Source organism: Miniopterus natalensis, chromosome 11, assembly GCF_054644295.1.
Source record: "Miniopterus natalensis isolate mMinNat1 chromosome 11, mMinNat1.hap1, whole genome shotgun sequence".
NCBI classification, from domain to species: Eukaryota; Metazoa; Chordata; class Mammalia; order Chiroptera; family Miniopteridae; genus Miniopterus; species Miniopterus natalensis.
In genome coordinates this window covers 55,936,950-55,959,842 of record NC_142091.1, presented here as the reverse complement: position 1 = coordinate 55,959,842, position 22,893 = coordinate 55,936,950, and the positions used below count along the sequence as shown (strand labels likewise).

At 41.1% G+C, this 22,893-nt stretch overlaps 1 protein-coding gene across 1 annotated transcript; it reads right to left on the bottom strand.

Annotated features, from left to right (window-relative positions):
• Window positions 1-6,790: 6,790 nt before the first annotated feature.
• Window positions 6,791-8,508, bottom strand: FIBIN (fin bud initiation factor homolog). The gene has a single exon (XM_016206150.2). It carries the CDS (start codon window positions 8,358-8,360, stop codon window positions 7,728-7,730), a length of 633 nt encoding a protein of 210 aa, XP_016061636.1. The 5' UTR covers window positions 8,361-8,508; the 3' UTR covers window positions 6,791-7,727.
• Window positions 8,509-22,893: the final 14,385 nt, after the last annotated feature.

Below are 22,893 nucleotides of genomic sequence, written 5' to 3'. Positions count from 1 at the left end.
GATCTCCAGGATCATAGGTCGAAGCTCAACAGCTGAGCCATGCTGACTGGGCTAAACCCATCTTTTCATTCCAACTTAAGAACACACAAGGTAGCCCTTCTTAAAAGAAGGCCTTTGATGCACATGGCTCGACTATGTGAGAGTAGTGGCACTTACTTTTGCTTGGTATTATAGTGAATCCTTTCCATACACTGGCTTTTCAAATCCTCACAAGAACCCTGCACATTATGTCATATTTCACACTGTACAATGGAGGAAACTGAGGCTCCAAGAGGTTACACAGTTCACTTAGGTTTCGCAGCTAATAAATTCCAGAGGCACGATGTGAATCAGAATTCTGCCTTTACTTCCTCTGCTCCTAGCAGTAAGAGGAGAGGGAGAGATAAAGAGCCAAGCAGGAAACAAGAGAGAAAGGGCTTGGCTAAGTCAAGAGGGAGGGGAAAACCAGGACAGGAGAGAAATGACTCTTGAAGGGTAGGCAAAAATATACCTCATAAGCAAAGTGAACCCACTAGGTTTGCTGCTCTTTATAATTTAATCCATAGTAGAATCATGTGGAAAATGTTAGTGGTTGACTCAGTGGAACTGCCAGCAAAGCATACATTTAAAAAGTTGAAGGAAGCACCCGTGTTTGCTTCATCTTGGAATGAGAACTGGGCAAAGATCAAAGCAAGAGAAGACGTTCAGGAAACACATTTCTCTGACTGCATGCAGGAGGAAACTTTTCACAACTGGAAAATGCAAGCCATTACTGCCAACGCCAGAGCACAGAGGTTTTACCTCATTAATCATAGCTGTCAGGTTCCTTTCTGTAAACAGCAAGCTGTTGACACACAAAATACCTTCTGTTTTTCATGGAAAAGTAAAAAAGGGAGATGGTGAAATGTACAAGTCATCGAAGTAAATGCTTGTTAGTATCAAAATAGGATGCTCTGTGACCTTACCGAACACAAGGCACTGCAAAATCCTGAAGCCTTCAGAAAGCCTCAGAGAAATGTTTTATATTTAGGTATCGCTTATCTACTTGAAGCTGCTATGAAGAAAAATTAAGAATAAGTAGAGATGCAGTGATGATGATAGAGATTACTAATAGCGGGAAGATGTCTAAATGTCAGTGTAATCACAGTGATTTTTGTGTACTCGTCAATCATGTGACACATTCCTGTGGTTTAGTGCATCTCTCTACCTTTACAGGTCTGTCCATCCCAGCCCATCCAATAGGGTACACAGGGCTTGGGCTGGTGGGCTACAGGTGGGACTTCAAGTCAGAGAGATTAGCTGGTGTCCATATACTGCCTGATGTATCAGGAGAGCAGCCAAATGCCATTCATGTGTATCCAGCTACCTTGGCGGGAGAGGGGAAAGTGGTCAGGAATCTGAGGGAGGCACTACTAACATCAGGTCCAAAGGGGGAGGTGGAGAAGAAATGGAGCCAAGAGCTGGGGAACTGGATCTATGCACAAGGCTGGGAAGCATGACACGCATTATTCTGGGACAAAAACGATAATGGGGCCCATGAGTAAGGATCAAGGTCAGTTCCTGCTGTTTTCACCTTACACCCTAAACCAAGCCTCTGCCATCTCTTATCAGCATGACCTAGCGGCCACTTAGCCAAGGAGCCTTTCTGCTTCCACTCTTGCTGCCCCACTCCCGGAATGTGTAAATCAGACCACATCACCCCTCTCCTTACGTCTCTGGTACATTGAAATTAGAATATTATTCAAATGGAAATTGATAATTAAAATTAGAATCATATCCAAATCGTATTTATTAATATACTAATATATGCTTTCCTTAGACCTCTAACTGAAATTAGATTAATATTCCAATTTCTCCTGATGGCCATCTAGTTCCTACATTGCCTGACCCCAGTTCTCTCTGACTTCAAGCTCTTAAATTCCGTCTCTGATTTACTGTGCTATAGTCACACTGGCTTTCCCCCACCCCTTCGAAAGGACATAAACTTGTTTCTGCTTGAAGGATTTTTTTCTCTTGCTGTTCTTTTACCCAGAACTCTTTTCTCTGATCTCAAGATTTTTGGCCTTCTACTCAAGATTTGAGGCTCAGTTCAAATATCTCCTACTTACTCAGAGAGGTTTTCCTTAACCATTTTATCTAAATTAGTACATATCTCTGCTAACAGTCTATTAAATATATTTTAGTTTATTGTTTATCTCTTCCTCCCATTAGAGAAGGCCTAATGAATTCACTGAATTTTCACATTCAAATGTAAGATCAAGGAGGGCATGGATTTTTTTTTTGACTAATGTACCCTGGAACAGTGCCTGATACACATAGGCATTCAATACATGTTTTTGATTTTTTCTAATAGTGAATAAATGAGTGATAGGCAGACCTGCAAGGAAAGTGGTGCCTGGACAAGGAATCTTTATATCTGGATTCAGTCCTGACTAACTTTTCTAGCTATGAATGTTGGGTTACCGTCTCCAAATAGCAAATACCATGAACTGTCCTGACAGTTCAGCATCTACAAACATGTATTATGACCACATGTACTAATACATGTGAAAGTGCTTGGAAACTATGATATTGAGCAAGAAACCAGTTGCTCTTGGGCAAAAAATAAACATAACACATGCAGGTGTAAGAAATTTATACTTCACCCAACATCAAACGAAGCAGAGGAAAAAAGTTCTTTGAGAGAAATTGGGTTTGAATTTTTCTAATTAAGAAGATCATATAAGGAAAATGTTCATTTCACAAGCTATGTATCATACATCCTGGAATAGGAAGAGAGTTAAGAAATACGTCTGGTCTCCTGCCTTCAGAAAGGAAAAGCATCGTTAGTGGTGACAAGGGCCGTAGAGGAGTGCCTTTGACTCCATTCCTGTCTAGCTGGGAGACCTTGGGTAAGTCACTCAACCCATTTGTGCCTCAGTTTCCTCATCCAAAAAGTTTAGAAAATATGACATCTATTTGAAATATAAGCCTGGGAGGATTATATAAAATAACGTTCAGAAAACACTTTGAGCGATGCCAGTTCAATAAATATTAGCTATTATTATCTTCATTTGGCAACAAAGTGACTGAATTTTAGAACATTTAAGGAACTTTCTTAAAACTGCACAGCTAATACATGATGGGCCATCTCTAGAACCCAGAACTTCTGCCTCTTGAGGTGCTGTGGCAATATTTAAACATTTAAAAAGATTTAAGCAATTAAGCAGATTTAACACCTAAAAGAGACATTGGCTCCAAAACAATGTATTATTGCAATAGTTTTTCTAAAGAAAAAATTACATATATAGATATGTATGAAAAGTACTGAAAGAATGTACAACAAAATGCTAATAGTTTGTGTATGGAGGGGGAGTTTGAGAATTTGAACAATTTTGTTTTCTTTGTGTTTTGCCGTTTGCCGTGTTATTAAAATTCAGCAGGTATGGATTAGGTAACCAGAAAAAAAGTTATTTTAAAGGCAAGACAACAATAATAACATCAGCAATGACACTGCCATACCTCTTAAATGTGTGATTATATAAATCTTTATATTATTTACAATGCTTTACATTTTCCAGACAATTCTGATTTAGACTCTTGGGGAGTTCCCACAGAACCTTGTCCATGGGCCAATCCCCATGTGGCCACACTCTAATTCTGTGTTTAGGTGTCAGTTTCCACATGTCTGCACACTATTTCTATCCTGGGTACCTCATATGGTGGCACTTTACAAAATGTTTGATGAATGACAGCCATTGGGATTCTAACTTATGAAACAGGATTCCTGAGGACCACCCCAATTCCAAAATTACTAAGATGAGTTACAGAACCTCATTTGCTATACTAGTGAATTATTATGCATTTCTGTATTTTATTTGTGACCAAGACTTATGCTGTTTTTTTTTCTTTTACATTCGAGCATTTAAAAACTACATTTAGCATTTACATTTCATACCCAAGCATTTCGTATCAAGAAGATTTTAATAGTCATCCTCTGAAAAATGCCCTAAGGAAATTTGATCATATTACCCTTTAGGTTGATTTCCTATCTTTAAGTGGTTTTCACGGGCATTTTTATTACTGTTCAAATAGTTTATCACCTAAGTTTCAGGCTTTTCTCAGAAAGTTTTGAGCCTGTTTCCTTAACAGAGTTATAAACGAGAGTTTAAAAGGCAATGAAAAGCATGGGAGCCATGGGGTAGCCTCTTGGTGTTACCGTCCGTAACACACCTACACCTCACATCTCCTGGCGGCTTCGGCCAGCGCGGCGTTGGTTGCTGCAGAGGCTGCCGTGGCCTGGTGTTCTTGTCAACAGACTCCAGATAGACAGACCTATCTTCAAAGTAGGCATATGGACATTTTCACGTGGTCAGATCGGGAGCATGAGGATTAGTGGTATTAAACAATGGATCAGACAGAGAAGGTACCAAGGAGGAAGTCTGTAAACAGAGGAGGCCCTCAGCTTCCGACTGACAGCAGCCGGACATCTACGCTGCAGGAGGAGCGGGGCCGACTGGCCTACAGGGGCTACGCTTAGCGCGGACAGTTGGCAGCCTCGCTGGGCCCTTCCTTTCAGGCTCTTCTTTGGTTTATCTAATTCCACTAGTTTAAAATGTGAGAACATAGTGAAGTATATAAGACAACACACCATTTTAACCTTGGGAAAATTGCCTAGGATTTCTGCGCCTACGTTATAAAAATGATAATGATAAAAACAGTAATAACAAGTAACATTTATAGAGGATTCCGTCTGTGTCAGGTACTATTCTAAGTGTTTGGCATGTATTAATTCCTTTTATAAAAATACTTCCCTCATGCAGTGTGTCGTTAGGACTAAAGGGAATAACTCAGGCGAAGTTCTTAGCACGGGGCTTGACCAATAATATGAGTTTTCAAAAATAACTATTTCATTGTTATTATAAATAATAATAATAATAATAATAATAATAATAAATGCATCTTTCTCCAGATAAAACTCCAAGAGGCTTTACAAATTCTTGGCTAGATGAAGTCCCAAGGCTCTGTCCTATCCCAGAATTACCCATAGCTTAACTCAGTGCCTGGCACATATTAAGTGATTGATAAATACTTATAAAAATAACAAATATCCTAAATTGTATGGATGTTTTTGTAAGTATATTTCACAGGAAAGAAAGTAGTATGTAATTTTCATCAGATTCTCGAAATATTTCATGATCTAAGAAATAAAGAACCACTACTTTGAAAAAGAATTTGTCACTATGTGAGTAATTAAGTCCTAATAATAACTGGGAAGCAGGGAGGAAAAATCTGAGAGGCACTGGCTCCCCACCCTAACAGATTTGGAAAAGCCTTGCAATGCTAGCCTCTGGGTCAGCAGTCCAGGATGGCTCCCTCTCCCCACTTGGAAATTCCCATTTGCCCTCTGGGGCATTTACATAGGACTGTGGGATTGCTAGCTATTCATCTAGTCTCGAATGGATGATTCAATGTCAGGTCATTTCATTCTGGTTTTGTAGAAACCATAGACTGTTAGCATGGGGAAGAACCTCATTCACAGTCTATTTCAGGGTTTTCAAATTTGTAGCAGATGTGCCACTCCTCTCCACCCTGTACCCATGGAAGACATCTCTCTAATTGGGGACAGCACTCTTTACATCTGTGTCTTTAAAATTGTTACTGTATGCAACCATTACCAATTGATTCAAATTAGCATGTGTGAGGAAACCAGTTTTCCATCCATACCCCGTTTCTAATATCCTTCTATTACGGTTGGGGAAATTGAGGAGATGACATTTAATATGTCCATGGATTAGACTTGAATGCTGTGGAGCAAGTGACATGAGAGCTTTGAGATCTGAGAGGTTAAAATCTGAAGGGTTGTAACTACAAACTACAATCATTCAAATATCATCTTTGCCTCTGCTGTCACCTTCCTCATCTTTCATAGAATAAAGAAGAAAATGCTTTTAAATGATCATGTGCACATACCAGTCTAGAGGCAGCTAAAAGCAGGTTTCTGGGCGATGAAATTACAATAGGATTAGTTTAAGTATTATTCTATATGGTTTTGTTTTTTAAAAAATTTTAAACAAGATAGTTATCCAAAGGCTCAGGCTGCTCAGGCTGCCTGCCTGTCTCTCACTGACCTTGCAAAGAGCAGTGTAGGGAAGTCCTGTACTCAAGTTTAAGGCACCTGAAGCCAGTACAACTAGCTGAGGATCAGTCATTTTCTGGGCCTCAGTTTCCCCTACTATAATAGGAGGGTATTTGACTCTTCATAGGACTAGAAAGCTGGATTCCTTGTGCCTGGAAGAGGAAACAGTGGCTCACTGTTGAAGAGTAGATTATGGACATTTATTTATTTTCCTCTGTGTGTATGTGTGAAAAGAAAGCAAATTTAAGTGAGGGTGAGACTTGGCTAGGGAGAGACATGAAATAAAGTGCATTTATACCTCTTTAAACCATTAATTAAATAGCATAGACCTGTCTTCAAAATTACTAAACATCACCGTGGTTCCTATAACTTTGAATGGAACCCTCCCTCTGCGTTCTAAGGGCATGTAAGGTATGAGCCCTGTCATAAAATTTCCCAGTTGATTCTATGGGGAAAGCTGGAGTTTTTAGGCAGACCAGTGGAGATCAGGTTCTGGCATAGCCTAGATTTTTTTCTTCTTTGGAAGATCGTAAGGGTGGCCAGGGACGAGAGGATTGCCAGATATGTAGCTATCCCTCTGCCTTTAACATATACTCTAAGGAAACTGGCTTACGGCCCATTCTTCTCTCCTTTTGCTTTGGCCCCTCTTTGTGATGTGAACGTTACAGACAGAAATTAGAAAATAAGCCATCATCGTACGAGAACATATTTATTGTCTGAATAATAAAACTTGGTTAAGGAGTTATTAGAATAACCCCTTCCTGAAGTACAAGTTTCCAATAAGCAAACAGAAGCAAAACCCCCCAATGAGAAAGGATATATTAGGAACCTCAATCATAGGCATTTGGGGAGGTGTTCCAACAATCAATCTACTTCTTCGTAATGGGCTGTAACACTGATGGCACAGACACACAATGAGAGACACAGCAAATCAACGTATTGACGTGAGTGCACAACCACCCCAAAGTGTAAACTCCTTAAGTGTGGTCACTTTAATTTACACACAGCCACAGAGACACTCAGACATCTCCCTGCAAAGGATGATCTGCATATAGTTTCTAGCCAATACTCTTACCAAAAAAAGCAAAAACAACAACACAAAAAACAAAAAAAAACAAAACCTTAGAGACCACGGTAATAAATAAGAGAGAAAAGGTGAAGATGACTCAGGCAACTTCCATCTGCCCGCAGGTTTGCAGAACAGTAAGCACCTGGGCCCTCATCTGAGAAACACGCCGTTTTGACAGCTTTCAGAGCCCAGGAGAGAAGACCGAGAGGGGGAAGGAGCTACGCACTCTGCTTTCCGGGTATTGGCACCGAATCTCCAGGATGGAGAAGCTAAACACTGCGTGATCTGTGTCCTTTTAGAGGGGACTGCAACAGGCGTCTCTGCAGAGTCACCAAGCCTCTAGGAAAGGTGGGAGGCCTGGCTTGAAACTGTTCTCTTCAGGTGACAAATCAATGGCAGTCATATAAATAATGTATGAAAACAAAGTCCCCATTCTTTTAAAGGTGACTTCCGATCATTCTCCAAGTGCCAGTCTGGATATAAAAAACAATGAAGCAGGAGGGAGATGCCAGCCCTGTCTCCTGCCCCCCACCCTCCGCAGCAGGGCAGGGCGCCCCAGCCCTACACCTTAAGGTAGTCGTTCTTCAGCCGACCCAGCCGGGTCCCGTGGCTCCTGATGGTGAGGGCCAGCAGCTCGTACCTGTCCCCCAGCCCCGCGGAGATGCCCAGCGTCTCCTTGAGCAGGGCGCGGGTGTGCACCAGCATGCCCAGGAAGTCCTCGTGGAGCCTGCCCTCCGGCCGGCCGTCCTGCTCCTGGCCCTGCTTGAACTTGCTCTCCAGCTCCGTCAGGGACTTGTCCGAGTTGGAGTAGGCGTCCCCGATCTGGTGCGACTCGCGGCGCAGGTACTTCCCGTAGCTCTCCTCGCCGTCCAGGTCGTAGGAGATGCTCTTGCTGATGCCCTCCAGCACGCGCCCCGCGTCCTCCACCTGGCGGCCCAGCACCGTGAACTGCTCGCGCAGGCTCAGGCTCAGCAGCCGGCCGGCCGGGCCCCCCTCCGCCGGGCAGCGCCCGCTGTCGCTCACCCTGAAGAGCAGCTGGCACTTCTCGGGGTCGTCGTTCTCCTCGTAGTCGCCGTCGGGCACGAAGTAGTGGTGCAGCGTCCCGTTGGACATCTCCGGGTAGAGGGGGCCGTCGAAGTAGCCCTGACACAGGTGGCAGAAGACACCCATCCAGAGGAGCGTCAGGAGCACCATCCTGTACTCTCAGGATGGCAGGGGACCCCTGGAGGAGGCTGTGGGCCCAGACGCGAGGAAGGGGGCCCCCGGGGAGTCAGCGCCCGGCCGGGAAGGTGGCAGCCTCCGCGCCCGCCGGCTCGCTGCAGCGTGGCCCGCGCTCGCCCGCGGGCTGCATGTGGCTGGGCACCAGCGCCGGGCGCACGGTCCGCGGCGCAGGGCGCGCGGGGCTCTGGCTGCTGCGCGGGGCGGGCGGGGCTCAGCGGGCGCTCCCCGCGCGCTCGCGGGGCGCTCGGACGGCTCTGCGGCCCGGGGCGCACTCCCGGAGCGTCCCCTCGCTGCTGGGCTATGGGCTTGGAGGGGAGAGAGGCTGGCTCTTGCCCGCTGGTACTATTTCAACTCCTGGGCTGGGTGGGAATGCGGAGCTTTTCCTTTGGCTAATGATATCCTGAGGATCTCTCTGCTCTCAAATTACAGCTGGTTTCGTCACTTGGAAGCCAGGGAACAAGTTTGGAAAGAAACCTCTCACCAGGTCTCTGTTATTAAAGGTACAGGGTCTCTTTTTAAACATTGGGAGACCCTAAAAAACAGATTGTGGCTTGAAGGAGAAAGTGGGAAGAGGGTAGCTAGAGTTCCCACAACAGAGAGACCGGTTTGCTGTTAACATATTGGGAGGAAGAAGGGCGATTCCTCAGGAGAAAGGACATTTCCCATTTTTAATAAGGATCAGTGAGATTGGATTCAATGAACATGTCTATCATTAAAAAGTTTGTGACTTCGAAGGCAAATTTGACGTATAGAAAGTGGCAGTTTGACTTGAAAATGGTTAATTAAAATTCATAATAATACTTTGGAAGCACCAAGAAACAGAAAACTGATTAATACATGTTTGCAAGTAGTATATATAAGAATAAAAGCTGAAATGGAATTTTGCCAGTTTAATAAGTAAGTGGACAACTCAGATAATTGTTTGATTTTATGGAAAACCATCCATGCTAAGCTTCTGCATTGTATCTTTAACTTGACACCTTGAAAGCTATTACCTCTTTTTAGGATATTAAACGTTTTTGAAGAATATAGGGCTGGTACTGTTTCCCCATTTTCCAGATGGAGAAACAAAGGGACATTATGTTAAGCAAATTATTTATAGTCACAAAGTCATATTGCAGTTGAGCCAACACTCATTAAGTCACAAGGTCTTTAATTTAGGGGAAAAAAGTATTTTTTTAACCCAGCCATTATAATTTCTGATTTATTAATTGATTAGCAAATAGCCATCAGGCCATCTCATTTGTTCAACAGATATTTATTGAGCATCTACTATGTACCACAGTCTATGAAAGTATTGCAAATAGAGCAATGAACAAAAATAGAGGCACATCCTTGCCCTCCTGGAGCTTATGTTCTGGGAAATGGAGAGAGGATTATATTAATACAAATAAGATATATTGTATGTTGGGCGGCAATGAGGTCATAGAGAAAAGACAAGGAAGGGATGGGAAAGCAAAAGTCAGCATTCCTATTCCCATGCTTATTTCCTCTTTCCCACTTGAAATATAACTGAAACACTCATATGATTTGCCTATGTTTATACTTATCTCCCTCTCCAAGTCCTAGGGGACTGGTATCATTCAGAGCCACAGTGTCATACAGTTTTGGGACTGCCACATTTATTGCCATCACTTTCACTGTCATAAGGCCACCCTCTTGGATAGACATGAAAAGTCTGGTTAAGTAATTGGGTATTTTGTTAATGTGATGTCACATGCAGTTTTTTGAGACATGTTGACTGCACATTTTAACTCTTATCCACATAATTGGCATCATGAAAACATAGCCCAAAGGAGTTTTCTTAGTGTGAGAGAAAATCATGGATCTGTTGCCTCCCATATGCAGCCAAGCAGGGATCAAGCCCACAACCTAGGTATGTGCCCTGACCTGGAATCAAACCCTCAACCTTTTGGTGTATAGGACAATGCTCCAACCAACTACGCCACCCAGCCAGGGCTAAATAACTTAATTTTTAATAATGACTATGTTTAACCACTGGCTTGCAAAATCCCTGAAAACCTAACAATTGGCTTGCATGAGAAGGTGCTGGCAGGCAAGAGCATGACACGGTCTTTTGCACTGAACACTTCATCTTGTTCGCTTTTAAAAGGTATTTATCTGTAGGTTCTTCATTTGTACCTAATTTCACCGTGGGCTGATCTACCAGAGTCAGAGTTAGGGTGGATTTCTGAGGATTGGCCTAAGATAAATGCAACCGGAGGAAATGTCCAAGCACAGACATACCAGAGGACTTTGAAGAATCAGCAGAAGAGGGACTGTCTGCTGATAGAAACAACCACTGAGTCTAGGGCTGCGAACCAGAGACAGAGTCAAAGGGGCAGGATTGGGCACATTTAAGAACAAAGGAGGACCTCAGGAGCTGTGGCCAGAGTCGTGTAAGGAGGTAGGTGAGCTCCATGACCCAATTCCAGCAGCTCATATGCAGTCCTTGCCATGCAGTGCTAGGCAGGATTGGCTAGCTTAAAACTTCCTTATCTTTTATTCTTTTCAGGGCACTTTAAAATCTGGTTCCTTTGGTCCAGCTGCCACTTTAGAGAGGGAGGCAGGAATTCAGGCTGGCCCCATGAGCCTGTAGAGACCTGTACGATTCCTTAAGCTCTGTGATTTTTCTCTTGACAAAGGTTTCTGTGATCCCCTGGCTGTTTCTGATTAGGGTGATAGCAGAAGTTTTCTAGAATAGGGCTTGTATGCACTAAGGATAAGGAGCGTTGGGGAGATGGGGTCCCAGTATATAGTTTGGAAACCCAAAAGGGGCCTCTGGGAACTGGGAGCTCTCCAAATGTCCCCCCTAAAACTGTCAGTCAGAACCCCTGGACCATGTCAAAGAAGAAAAAAGGAACAAAGGGGGTTAGCCTGGACCAGAGCGTGGGCCTGGGTGGGAGAAGGGGGAAGATGAGGAGGACAGTATTTCGCACCTTGGGGGCTATTTTATCATTTAACAGGTAATCAGTAGCATTTATGAGCAGCCGTTGTTTACAGAGGGTGGGAAGGAGAGAGGAAGGCAAGTGGGTGAGAAAGGAAAGAGAGAAGTAGGGAAGGAGGGGAGGTAGCAAGCAAGGAAGGAGGGAGGGAAGAAACAGAGGGAGAGAGTGGAATACATGTTGATCAGCTAGTCTTCTGTTTAATTATTTATTTTTATTTATTTATTTTTATTGTCGACACTATTACAGGTGTCCCCCATGCCCCCTTCCCCCCACCTGTGCCCACCTCCACCCAGCTCCCATCTCCTCCTCCCCCGACCTTCACAACCCTGTTGTCTGTGGGCTATGCATGTGTGTTCTTCGGCGAATCTCACCTTCTCTTACCCAGTACCCCCCCCCCTCCTCCCTTCTGACAGCTGTCAGCTCGTTCCCCGTATCCATGACTCTGGGTCTATTGTGTTTGTCAGTTTATTTTGTTCATTAGATTCCACATCTTAGTGAGATCACATACAGTCTGCTATTTGTCACATTAACTCAGTGAAGTGGTTATTATTGTTTGCTAGAAGAATATTGGTTAGGGGCAGAGGAGAATTAGTTAACAAGAGCTATTACAAAGTTCCCATTAGATATAGGCAATAAAACATACCTATGAAAACTAATTAGAATACTCACATGGAAATAAGTGTAATGTGGGAAGCATCTGATCAGTTCTCCCAATCTTTCTCTATTAGTCAGAATAAGCTATGATACACTGGGGTAACAAACATCACTAAAATGCTAACACCAAATTCAAGTCTACTGCGAGCCAGGGTGACTCAGCAACTCCCCGCTACGCCTTAATTGTAATGTCATTTCCCCTCCTGTCTTAACTTTAATGTCACTTCTTCTTGATTTCTGGATTTTAATGAGTTCTCCCTAACATTCTGTTTTATACCATCTTGTTCTTTTCCTCATGGCACTTTCCACTATTTATAATTGTACTTTAATTTAAGTATTTATCTGATCTAGGTTTGTCTCTATAGCTTGACTAACACTACATGAAGATAGAAGCTGCGTTCACTTCTATCTCCCCACTTCCTGGATCAAAGGAACCACTTAACGAATATATGTCAGCACCCTAGCTTAGGTTGGTCACTTCCTACTTAGTGTTTCGACAAGTTGTTTTTGTAGTTGGTGTTTAATGGTTCATTTTCTTTTCTTCTTTTTTTTAAAAATCTTCACTCGATATTTTTTCCATTGCTTTTCAGAGAGAGTGGAAGGGAGAGAGAGAGAGAGAGGGAGAAAAAACATTGATGTGAGAGAGACACATTGATTGGTTGTCTCCCGGACACACCCCGACTGGGACGAGGATCGAGCCTGCAACCGAGATATGTGCCCTTGGTCGGAATTGAACCCAGGACCCTTCAGTCCGCGGTCTGACACTCTAACCACTGAGCCAAGCTGGCTAGGGCAGTGGTACATCTTCTTCGTGTGATTTTTATAATGTGTATTGTATTTTATTGGGTTATCTGTTAACCTGATATATTCCCCCCCACTTGACTGTGAGTTCAAGGGTATGGATATGTTTTATTTACCTTTATATGCTTTGTGACCAGAACAGAGCCAAGCAGATAGCTGAATATTTGTTAGTTGCTGTGATAACCAAACTGTAGAATTTAGGGAATTTTACAACTTAATGATGGTCGGATAACCTGAGTGCATGTTTTGTCTGGCTGAGTCGCCCAGTGATGCCTCACATTTAACCTGGATGATCTTGGCAGAAAAGAAGGGGAAAAGCACTGTGAATTCCAATATCAGAACATCCAGGAGGGAGTATCACTCAGAAGGCTGACTTTTGACCCATCCTAAGTATACTGTGCAGTAGTCTGTACATACAGTCCTAGAACATACTGGTCTGTGAACTGCAGAAGCAACAGACCACCCTGCAGGGTAATTTGCCATTTGCATGGTAAAAATGTTTACTTCTCTGCTATTGGAAGTGCCACCCTGGTTTATGATCCAGCTAGGCTGGAGAAAAATCAGACCTTATTTCTTTCCCCCTTTGAGTAGTCTGCTATTTTTCTCGTCATTTTCATTATCAGGTCTAATAGAATTGGAAGAGATGGAAAAAGGTAGAGAAACAGAGTATGAGAGAATTTAAGTCTCACTTCAATTCTGCAAGCATTTTGTTCAGCAAGCACATGGGAAAACAAGTCCTAGTGGCAGGTCCACGGTCTGTTGAGGTTGTGGGGGCCACGGGGTACAAATAGTCTCCAAATGTAAGTATAAAGTGAGAATCATAAGAGAGGGACCTACAAAACCTATGATGATGTGTGGGAGTGGAAGCTCACATCTAAATGGAAACAGGACAAGTGTCATGGAAATTTTAGCCCAAGAGCCACTGTCTAAAGTTACTAAGGAACCATAGGGCTGAGTCAGTCCCCTTATTCAAGACACTCTCCTGTTTCTGGTCTTAATAAAACTTATAAAGGAGTCCACAAAATGGCCAACCAGATGCCCCTCAAACATCAGTTGGGGTGGGGAGTGGAGAGATGTTTTTCGGGGTTGATAATAGCATTTCTCTCTCCTTTTTTTTTCTTTGTCCGAAAACAGGAACATCTTCCATGCTTGTGTTTCTTAGTTCTTGGCTGCTTTTTTCAAGATCTTGGAGATTTAAAAATTGTCCTGCAGCGAACAAGCCCTTGATTGTGTTTTGAATCCAAATCCAAACCCAACTTTTAATTCTAAAGAAATGCAGTTGGAAGAGGCTAACAGGGGTTCTTCGGAAGATGAGTCACGACGGGCTTGCCACTATTGCCTTTGGGAAAAGTCTGAATACATTTCAGAAAGCTAACTTCCCTGTCCAAGTTCCAGGGTGGACCCAGTTTACCACACTTCCCTTTTGGCAGCTTTGTTTATGCTGTGTAATGAACGCACACTGTACTTCTCACTGCCTTTGCCTACTCTTCATTCCGCCCTTGTTGCTAATGACCCTGATAAAACTAAATGTCAAACAGATGGAGGTAGGAGAATAAGCTTATCTAGACATTTGCCATAAAACAATTTAGTTAAATATGCTTTTTAGATATTGCCCAAGTGCCCATCAGTAGATGAGAGTATAAAAAAGCTGTGGTACATTTACATGATAGAATACTACTTGGCCATAAAAAAAGAAGGAAATCTTACCATTTGCAGACAGCGTGGATGGACCTGGGGTGTATTACGCTAAGTGAAATAAGCCAGTCAGAGAAAGACAAGTATCATATGATTTCATTTATGTGGAATCTAATGAACAAAATAAACTGACAAGATAAAAACAGACTCATAGATAGAGAACCTACTGACAGTTGTTAGAAGGGAGGGAGGTTGTGGAGCTGGGTGAAGAAAGTGAAGAGATTAAGCAAGTAAAAAACAAAACTCATACAACAGTATGGTGATTGCTGAGGGAAAGGGGGTGGGGAAAAGTAGAAGAGATTATAGAGGAGATAAATGGTAATGGAAGGAGACTTGACTTGGGGTGGTAAACACATAATACAATATACGTGTGATGTATTATAGAATTGTACACTTGAATCCTTTATAATTTTATTAACCAATGTCACCCCAATAAATTCAATTAAAAAGAAAAAAAACAGATAATGAATCTTGATTTAGACATGCTCTTTATTTTGACCAAGTTCAGCATAGGTGCTTAGCAAATCTTTGTTGATAGCAGCAGGAAGCAAATGGTTACGAGGTAAGTGAGGTTATCAATTTAATATTGACTGTTTGAAATGATAGATATGAGAAAACTAATGGTATAGACTTGAGACATAATTCATTGTTGTGGTTAAGACTTTTCAACAGTGGTTACATATTGTGTAGCTAAAGATTATTTAGACAAGAAAAACATATTCATTCACCGATGAACTTTTTCTGCAAAGTTTTTGTTCATGACCAACAACTCTTGACTTGTTGGGAGTGAGTCTGAGTCCCAGCCTGCCATACCTTCAGCATATTATCGCGGCTCTGTAAAGAATGAACAGCAAATAAGGCAATGTAAACAGCTATAAAAGGCACATAGGGTAGATTAGGTTACACAAGCAAGTGTATGTAAAAATCATTATAGTCACATTAGATAAAGTGGAACAACATTTGCAACACATTTTGATAAGAAATGTTTAATATTGTTAGTGTGTATTGTGTTCATAGAGCTTAATAAGAAAAACACTAGACCCCTGGAAGATAAATGAGTAAGTGACATGGATAGGCAGTTTTTAGTAGAGAAAATAACATATTTAACATATGAAGTATGTAACCTTGCAAGTAATGAAAAGTTAAAAATAAAAATAACAATGAGATAATGTTTGTCCTTCTTAATGCTACAATGACACAGAAAAACAAGCATTCTCATATATTGAAGGCAGGGATATTAATGGGTTGACCCTTCTGCAAAGCAATATGGTTATTTGCATTGGAAGGTTTAAAATTGTTCATATCCTTGACCTCGTAATTTTGTTCCTAGAATATATACCAGAGCCAGAAATAGGTATGCATAGAAAGATTCATGGGTAAAGATGTCCATTGCTGCATTGTTTCTAAAAATAGAAAGCTAGAAACAAACAGATGCCCCAAATAGAAAAAAAGCTAAATACGTGATACATCCACATGTTGGAAATATTTTGCATCTTTTGAAAATTAGATATTTTAATAAAATGGCAAAGAAATACTATCCAATACCATATGAAAAATGGTTAATAAAATAACAAAAACAACAATACACAGCCAAGATGGTAATATGACAAAAAGTAGCCTGTTTACTTCTGTGGAGGTATTACAGTAGTCCTTCCTTATCTGCAGGAGATATGTTCCCTGACCCACAGGGGACACCTGAAACTGTGGATACTGTTGAAACCTATATATGCTATGTTTATGTATATATATATATATATATATATATATATATACACACACACACATATACACACACATATATATATACTTATGATCAAATTTAATTTATAAATTAGGCACACTAAGAGATTAACAATAACTAATAATAAAACATAACAATTATTACAGTGTACTATAATAAAAGTTATGTGAATGTGGTCTCTCTCTCAAAATATCTTATTGTTCTGGACTCACCCTTTTTGTGACGATGTGCGATGACACAGTGCCTACCTGAGGCGGGAGTGACACCGGCACTGTGACATGGTGTTAGGGTGCTTTAAGGGTTGCCTGAACGCAGATGCCGAGATACTGCGATAGTCAATCTAATAACCTAGATGGCTAGTGAATGACGTGAATATTCTGGACAAAGGGATGATTCATATCCTGGGCAGGATGGAACGGGAGAGTGCAAGATTTTTATCACGCTACTCAGGACAGTGTTCGATTTAAAACTTATGAATTGTTTATTTCTGTAATTTTCCATTTAATATTTTCAGACCACTGTTTGACCGTAATGGAAACCACAGAAAGTAAAACCGTGGATAGGGGGTGGACTACTGTATAAACAATAGCTATTCTTCTTTAATTGGATTTGCATTCCTCACATTACCCATCATAGAATATACTATACATTTTAGGAGGAAAAAATAAAGATGAAGAAAGGGAAATAATTCAAAGGGGTAGAAAAACCAGGGCCATGTTCTGAAAGCCCTGGCCTCCTGGAGCTCCTGACTTCGGGTCCTTTGGGCAGAATGCTTCCCTGGCGTCCAGATCCTGGGTCTGCAGACTGCACACTGCAGGCTTCCACCTGCATTAGTCCCTTAGACCACTTAGCTCCGAAGCCAGATACCCAAGCCTTTGGATTCAGGAGCCTCTGATGGATTTCTTCCGTTGTTGAAATAAAATCAGCATGTTCCATTCTTGTAGACTTTGAGGTTAAATGTTCAGATGTTCATGGGTTGGAATTTTTATTGCCAGTATTATGGCTCAGGCTGGGGGGCAGTGTGGGGGGAGAGGCAATCCTCATGTGTTGTAGAGTATTATTTTATAACAAAGCCTCTCTCTACTGGGCTAGGTAGAGAGCTCCTGACCAGAAATCCTAAAATCGGGGAATTATAGCCAAGTTAAATAATCTAAGACACATGAATTTTAATCTTATTTCCTTTCTTACTTCCACACCCCTTGTAGATTTATTAAGACTGCTGCTTCCCAGATTTTGTCTCACAACAGCACCTAAATAGAAGGGATTTCTATTAGGTAGCTTCGCCGCCTCATTTATATCCTATAATGTACACCAGGAAAAAAAATCCACATTATTAGACACTTAGCATATTTTTTCAATTTCATTTCTTTTAATATAAATGGTTTCCTTCAGGGATATTTAAACCAAATATGAAGATGTGTATTGTCCACAAATGTTGTTGTAAATAAAATGGGGGAGAAAGATACAATTTCCCATTCTCAAAGACGACAAAGAAAGCAGGTTTTAATAAAGTTTAACAACAAAATTTGTCTTGGTCTTAACACTAATCATGGAAAATATCCTCTGAAGTATTTTTTGCAAAGCTGGGAAGAATGAAAATGAAGCTTGGGTTTTAACAAAGTTTAAAAATAGAGCATGTACCCGGGAGGTCTTTCAAGTAACCAAGTAACTGGTGGTGTTTAGAAACTCTTAACAGCATATAAAGATAGAAAATATGTTTTCTTTTTCTTTTTTTTTTCTCCCAAAGCAGGCCAGTGTCTGGTACAAACTGGCAGCAAATAATAATTTGTAAATAGTGGGGAAATGCGACAAATAGTAATACTATGACAGCCCAGTGATATGATAGGATTGAAGATGTTTCATGTAGAGGGAACACAGAATAAGAATGTTCTCAGCCTTTTCTTAGAGATTTTAGTTAGCATTAGGGACACTGAGCCATTTCCCTGTGGGGTATGTCACTGGCTCAATGTATGTTTGGATAAAATGAGCTTGAGGCTTTCTGCCTAGGATAAGCCATCTTTCTTTTTTCTCTGTCCAAGTGGTTTATTGATAATAGCTTTATCTCAAAAGCAGGAGCCAAATGGAAAAAGACAAAATGATCCCCAGAGAAGAAAAATATTCTTGTCATGAAAAATATAAAGAAGTTTAAAAATAACTAAAAGTGGCTTGTCATTGAAAATTTGCTTTCTATTTGCAGAATGATTTTCGCACTCTCCAATTAAAGGAAAGTATTTCTTGTTTTTAACCTTCTGCGCCCTCCTTGGCTCAGGTATGGCTGCATTCCAAAGCTGCTTGAATTGCAGAAAGGATTAGCTCTGGAATGGTGAATTCTCTGTGGTTTGCTCTGTGGAATTCACTGTGGATGCTGAGCTCCAGCCGCGGACAGGAAAGAGAAACAGTAAACATTCAGATGTCAGGCCTATATGACACCATACATCAGGCTACTTGGCTACCTCTAGATTTTAGATGTTTGGCTATGTGCAGGCAAAATGTTTCTGTGCTTTGCTTTTACTCTAGATGTTTTAATATTTTGGGATCCTGGCCTTAGAATCTTAAACATGGAAAAGTTTATATGTATTTTAGTTTGAGGAAGAAAGACTATTGATTGGAAAGTGCCATCCTAGATAACTAAAAACAGAATATCATCAAATCATATGAACTCAAATATTACAGAAAAACTTAAGACACTAAAATACACCCACACCCACCCACCCACACCCACACACACATGCATCACATTGATTTGTACTTCTGGCCAAGGTGGAGTAATAGAGATTGAATGTACCCTCCAACCTGAAGTAACTAAAACACTGGACATGGGACATTAAACAAGAGTTTTCAAGACATTGGGCATCAGGCTAAGGAGTACAGTGACCCCTGAGAGATGGGAAACCAGACATCGTGTAGGGAATGGGAACCCAGGTGGAGCCTAGGGCCTCCCTGAGTTGAGAAAATGGGGCCAAAGGTCCAGGGAGGCTAGGTTGGCTGGAGTTGACAGAGCAGAGCAGTGGAGAGGTACAACTGCACAGGGAAGGACCCCCAGAAACCTGCAGAGGGTCTCCCTCATGTCTTCAGACGAGTACTGATCAGCACATACGTGTAAGGAAACTATGAGAAGTATAGAAACAACCACCAAAAAGGATTAGAGAAAACAATCTTTAGAGCTTACTTAGGGCTGGAAGGGGCTCCAGTTCCAACCAGGCAGAATAGAAAACTTCATAATTCACTATATGTTGGGTAGATTACTCAAAAGAATATTGTTCCAGTAGCGGGGAAATATTAACCATATTATAAATGCTGCTCTGATCAAGGCTATAAAATATATATATATTTTAATTCATCTTTACTGTTGAAAGTATTACAAATGTCCCCCATTGACTCCTTCCCCCCTGCTTCCGCTCACCCCCACCCCCACCTTCGCTGCACTATTGTCTGTGTCCATGGGTTATGCATATATGCACATAAGTACTTTGGTTCATCCCCCACCCCACCCCTTCGCTCTGAGATTCCTTAGTCTGTTCCATGCTTCCATGTCTCTGAATCTATTTTGTTCATCAGTTTATTTTGTTTTTTAGATTCCAGATATAAGTGAGATCATGGGATAATTGTCTTTCTCTTAGCAAAATATTCTCCAGGTCCCTCCATACTGTCCCAAAGGGTATGAGATCCTTCCTCTTTACAGCTGCGTAGTATTCCCTGGTGTAAATGTCCCACAGCTTTTTTGTCCACTCAGCTACTGATGGGCACTTGGGTTGTTTCCAGATCTTGGCTATTGTAAACTGTGCTGCTATGAACATCGGTGGGGCATATATTCTTTCTGATCGGTGTTTCAGGATTCTTAGGGTATATTCCTAGGAGTGGGATCACTGGGTCAAATGGCAGCTCCATTTTTAATCTTTTGAGGAACCTCCACACTGTTTTCCATAGTGGCTGCACCAGTCTGCATTCCCACCAGCAGTGTACTGGGTTCCCCTTTCTCCACACCCTGGCCAGCACTTGTTTGTTGATTTGTTGATGGTGCCATTCTGACAGGTGTGAAGTGATACCTCATTGTGGTTTTCATTTGCACCCATTTGATGATCAGTGACTTTGAGCCTTTTTTCATATGTCTCCTGGCCATCTGTATGTCCCCTTTGGAGAAGTGCTTATTGCTGTCCTTTGCCCATTTTTTAATTGGATTGTTTGTCTTCCTTTTGTTAAGTTGTATGAGTTCTTTATATATTTTGCAAATTAACCCTTTGTCAGGTGTGTCATTGGCAAATATGTTCTCCCATACAGTGGGCTCCCTTTTCATTTTGTTGATGGTTTCTTTTGCTGTGCAGAAGCTCTTTATTTTGGTGTAGTCCCATTTGTTTATTTTTCTCTTTGTTTCCCTTGCCCTAGGAGCTATATGCACATTAGCTTTGGAGAAGCTTCAACTGGGGAGACAGGGTGCATGGTAGAGGCTCCTGACTGATCAGCTTCATCTTCAGTCGTACTCATGCTTCAGGCTTGGGCGTATTTTTTTTACATTTGCTATGACATTTGACTTTTCACTTCTCCTTCATTATTGTCTAGAAAAACAAAATAGAGCAAAAGCAAAGAGGAATATCAGCATGTAGAATGGGCTTTAAGTTGTATCCATTTCATTTGGTGTTAAGTTCCAACCATGAACCCGGTATGTGTGTGCTTTATTTTATTAAATCTATTTAGTCCACTTAACAATTATTTAAGGTAGACATTATTGTCTTCACATTACAAGAAATGAAACTGAGTCTGGGTGAGATTCCAAATGCTTTAAAAGGACACAGAGCCAATAGGTGGGAAAGGTAGATTGGAACCCAGGTTTGTTTTTCTCCAAGTTATGTTTTTGCCCCCAATACACTAGCATGTCATGACCTCGGTTGCATTACATTTCTTCTCTGTAAGTGATTAATCAAAGGGGTGGCTTTTCCTCTTTCACAACAGATTGGAAACACGGTGTCTCCATCTGTCCAAGAGTATTTATCCTGCTACATTAGTTCCCCCCTTCCTTTTTTTTTTATTGGGTCTTAAAATGGTACACATTTTGCAATTGAGAATTATTGAGCCCACATATGGTTTCAATTGAACAATTCTAATATATCATTGTGAAAAAAGGAAAGAAAAAGAAAACACAATCTAACCTTTGTACTTTTACTAAGAAGTAAAAATGTGTTTTAATAAAAATCTATGAGCTGAAAGGTCTAGAGTTAAGTACAGACACATTTATATTTGTTTATTTTTACCTTAACTGTTGATCATGCCTAACAGCCAGAGGGTTTTAAACACAGCTTTCATTCAGCTGCTTTTATGATTTCCCCGAAGTTTGAGGCACTGTTTACCAGTTACAGACTATAGCTTACTCTGTCTACCTATGGCCTGTGGTGGCTCAGGAGTTGCCAGCTTGAGTTAGATCTTTGTTCCAGAATGATCGTAAGGATTTAACACACCACTCCCATTTTACTGAAAGAGAGATTCATATCCCTGGGTAGGTCTTGCCTCTGAAATGCTTGAGCTTGGCAATCACTGAATTCCAGTTAGATTGTGGTATCCACACCCAAACCAGTTTGGTAAAACCTGATGTGCTTAGTTGGAGGCAATGGTTGAGGTAGGTTATGGGAGAATTCTAACTCTTCAAGAAGATTTGGCCTAGGAAAGGAGCTCCTGCACGTGACTACAATGATAATTAATGCCATAATTGTGTAGGAATCATAGTACTTTCATATACACTATTGCATTTTATCTTCATAATGGATCTTTTGAGATAGTTATTATCAATATATTAATATACAGATGTGGGAAATTCAGTTCAGAGAAGTTGTGACTTGCCTTAGTAATAGTTGGTAACTGGTGCTACAGAACATACATGGCACTCTCTTTTTATTTTGAGACTTTGTTCAAAATTCACAGAACTGACAATTGAATTTTGTGACATCAGAGTCTCCTGGTTTTCTTCTAGCTGTCACTCTCAGTGGCCTTCTTATATTCATTTTCCTCTGTTGACTGGGCCTCGATACATTGACTTGCCTTGGGGCACACACAGAAGGTAATTTTCAAAGCTGTTCAGTGTTTGGTAGGAGTGATTGAGACGGTTCATTTTGTTCAAAAAATTCCAATCTTGGCTGTGAGCTCCACAAAATAGCAGCAAAATTTTTTCAGTGCTCAGTCATTGAACTACTTTGTGGTAGGATAAGTCAGGGCTTTCAGCTGCAGGTCACAGCTTTAATTCAAAAATTCACAGAACTGACAATCATCGAGTCCACGGGAGCAAAGAAGGCTCACCATTGACTCTACTAGCATAATAACACATAATAACTAAAAATTTTCTGCAAAGTATCTGTTGATGAATAATATAATGAATAACTACTGCCTATATAAAAACTGTACTTGTTACAAGCTTCATACATTTGTTCAACAGTGTCTCTTTCTGCTCCATCTATATTTTTATCATTTTCAGTTGTAATACATCTTAGCAGATTCCACTTCATGTTATATTGAATTATGTTTTCTCAATTTTTACATAATTCCTGCTCATAGTTATTTCATAAGATCACTCAGGTTAATTTTTCAATCACTTCAAACTTGGCATTAACTCTGAATAAACAACTGAGTGGTATGGGTACATCTATTGACTCATTAGGCACCATGAAAACCACTTAAAATCACT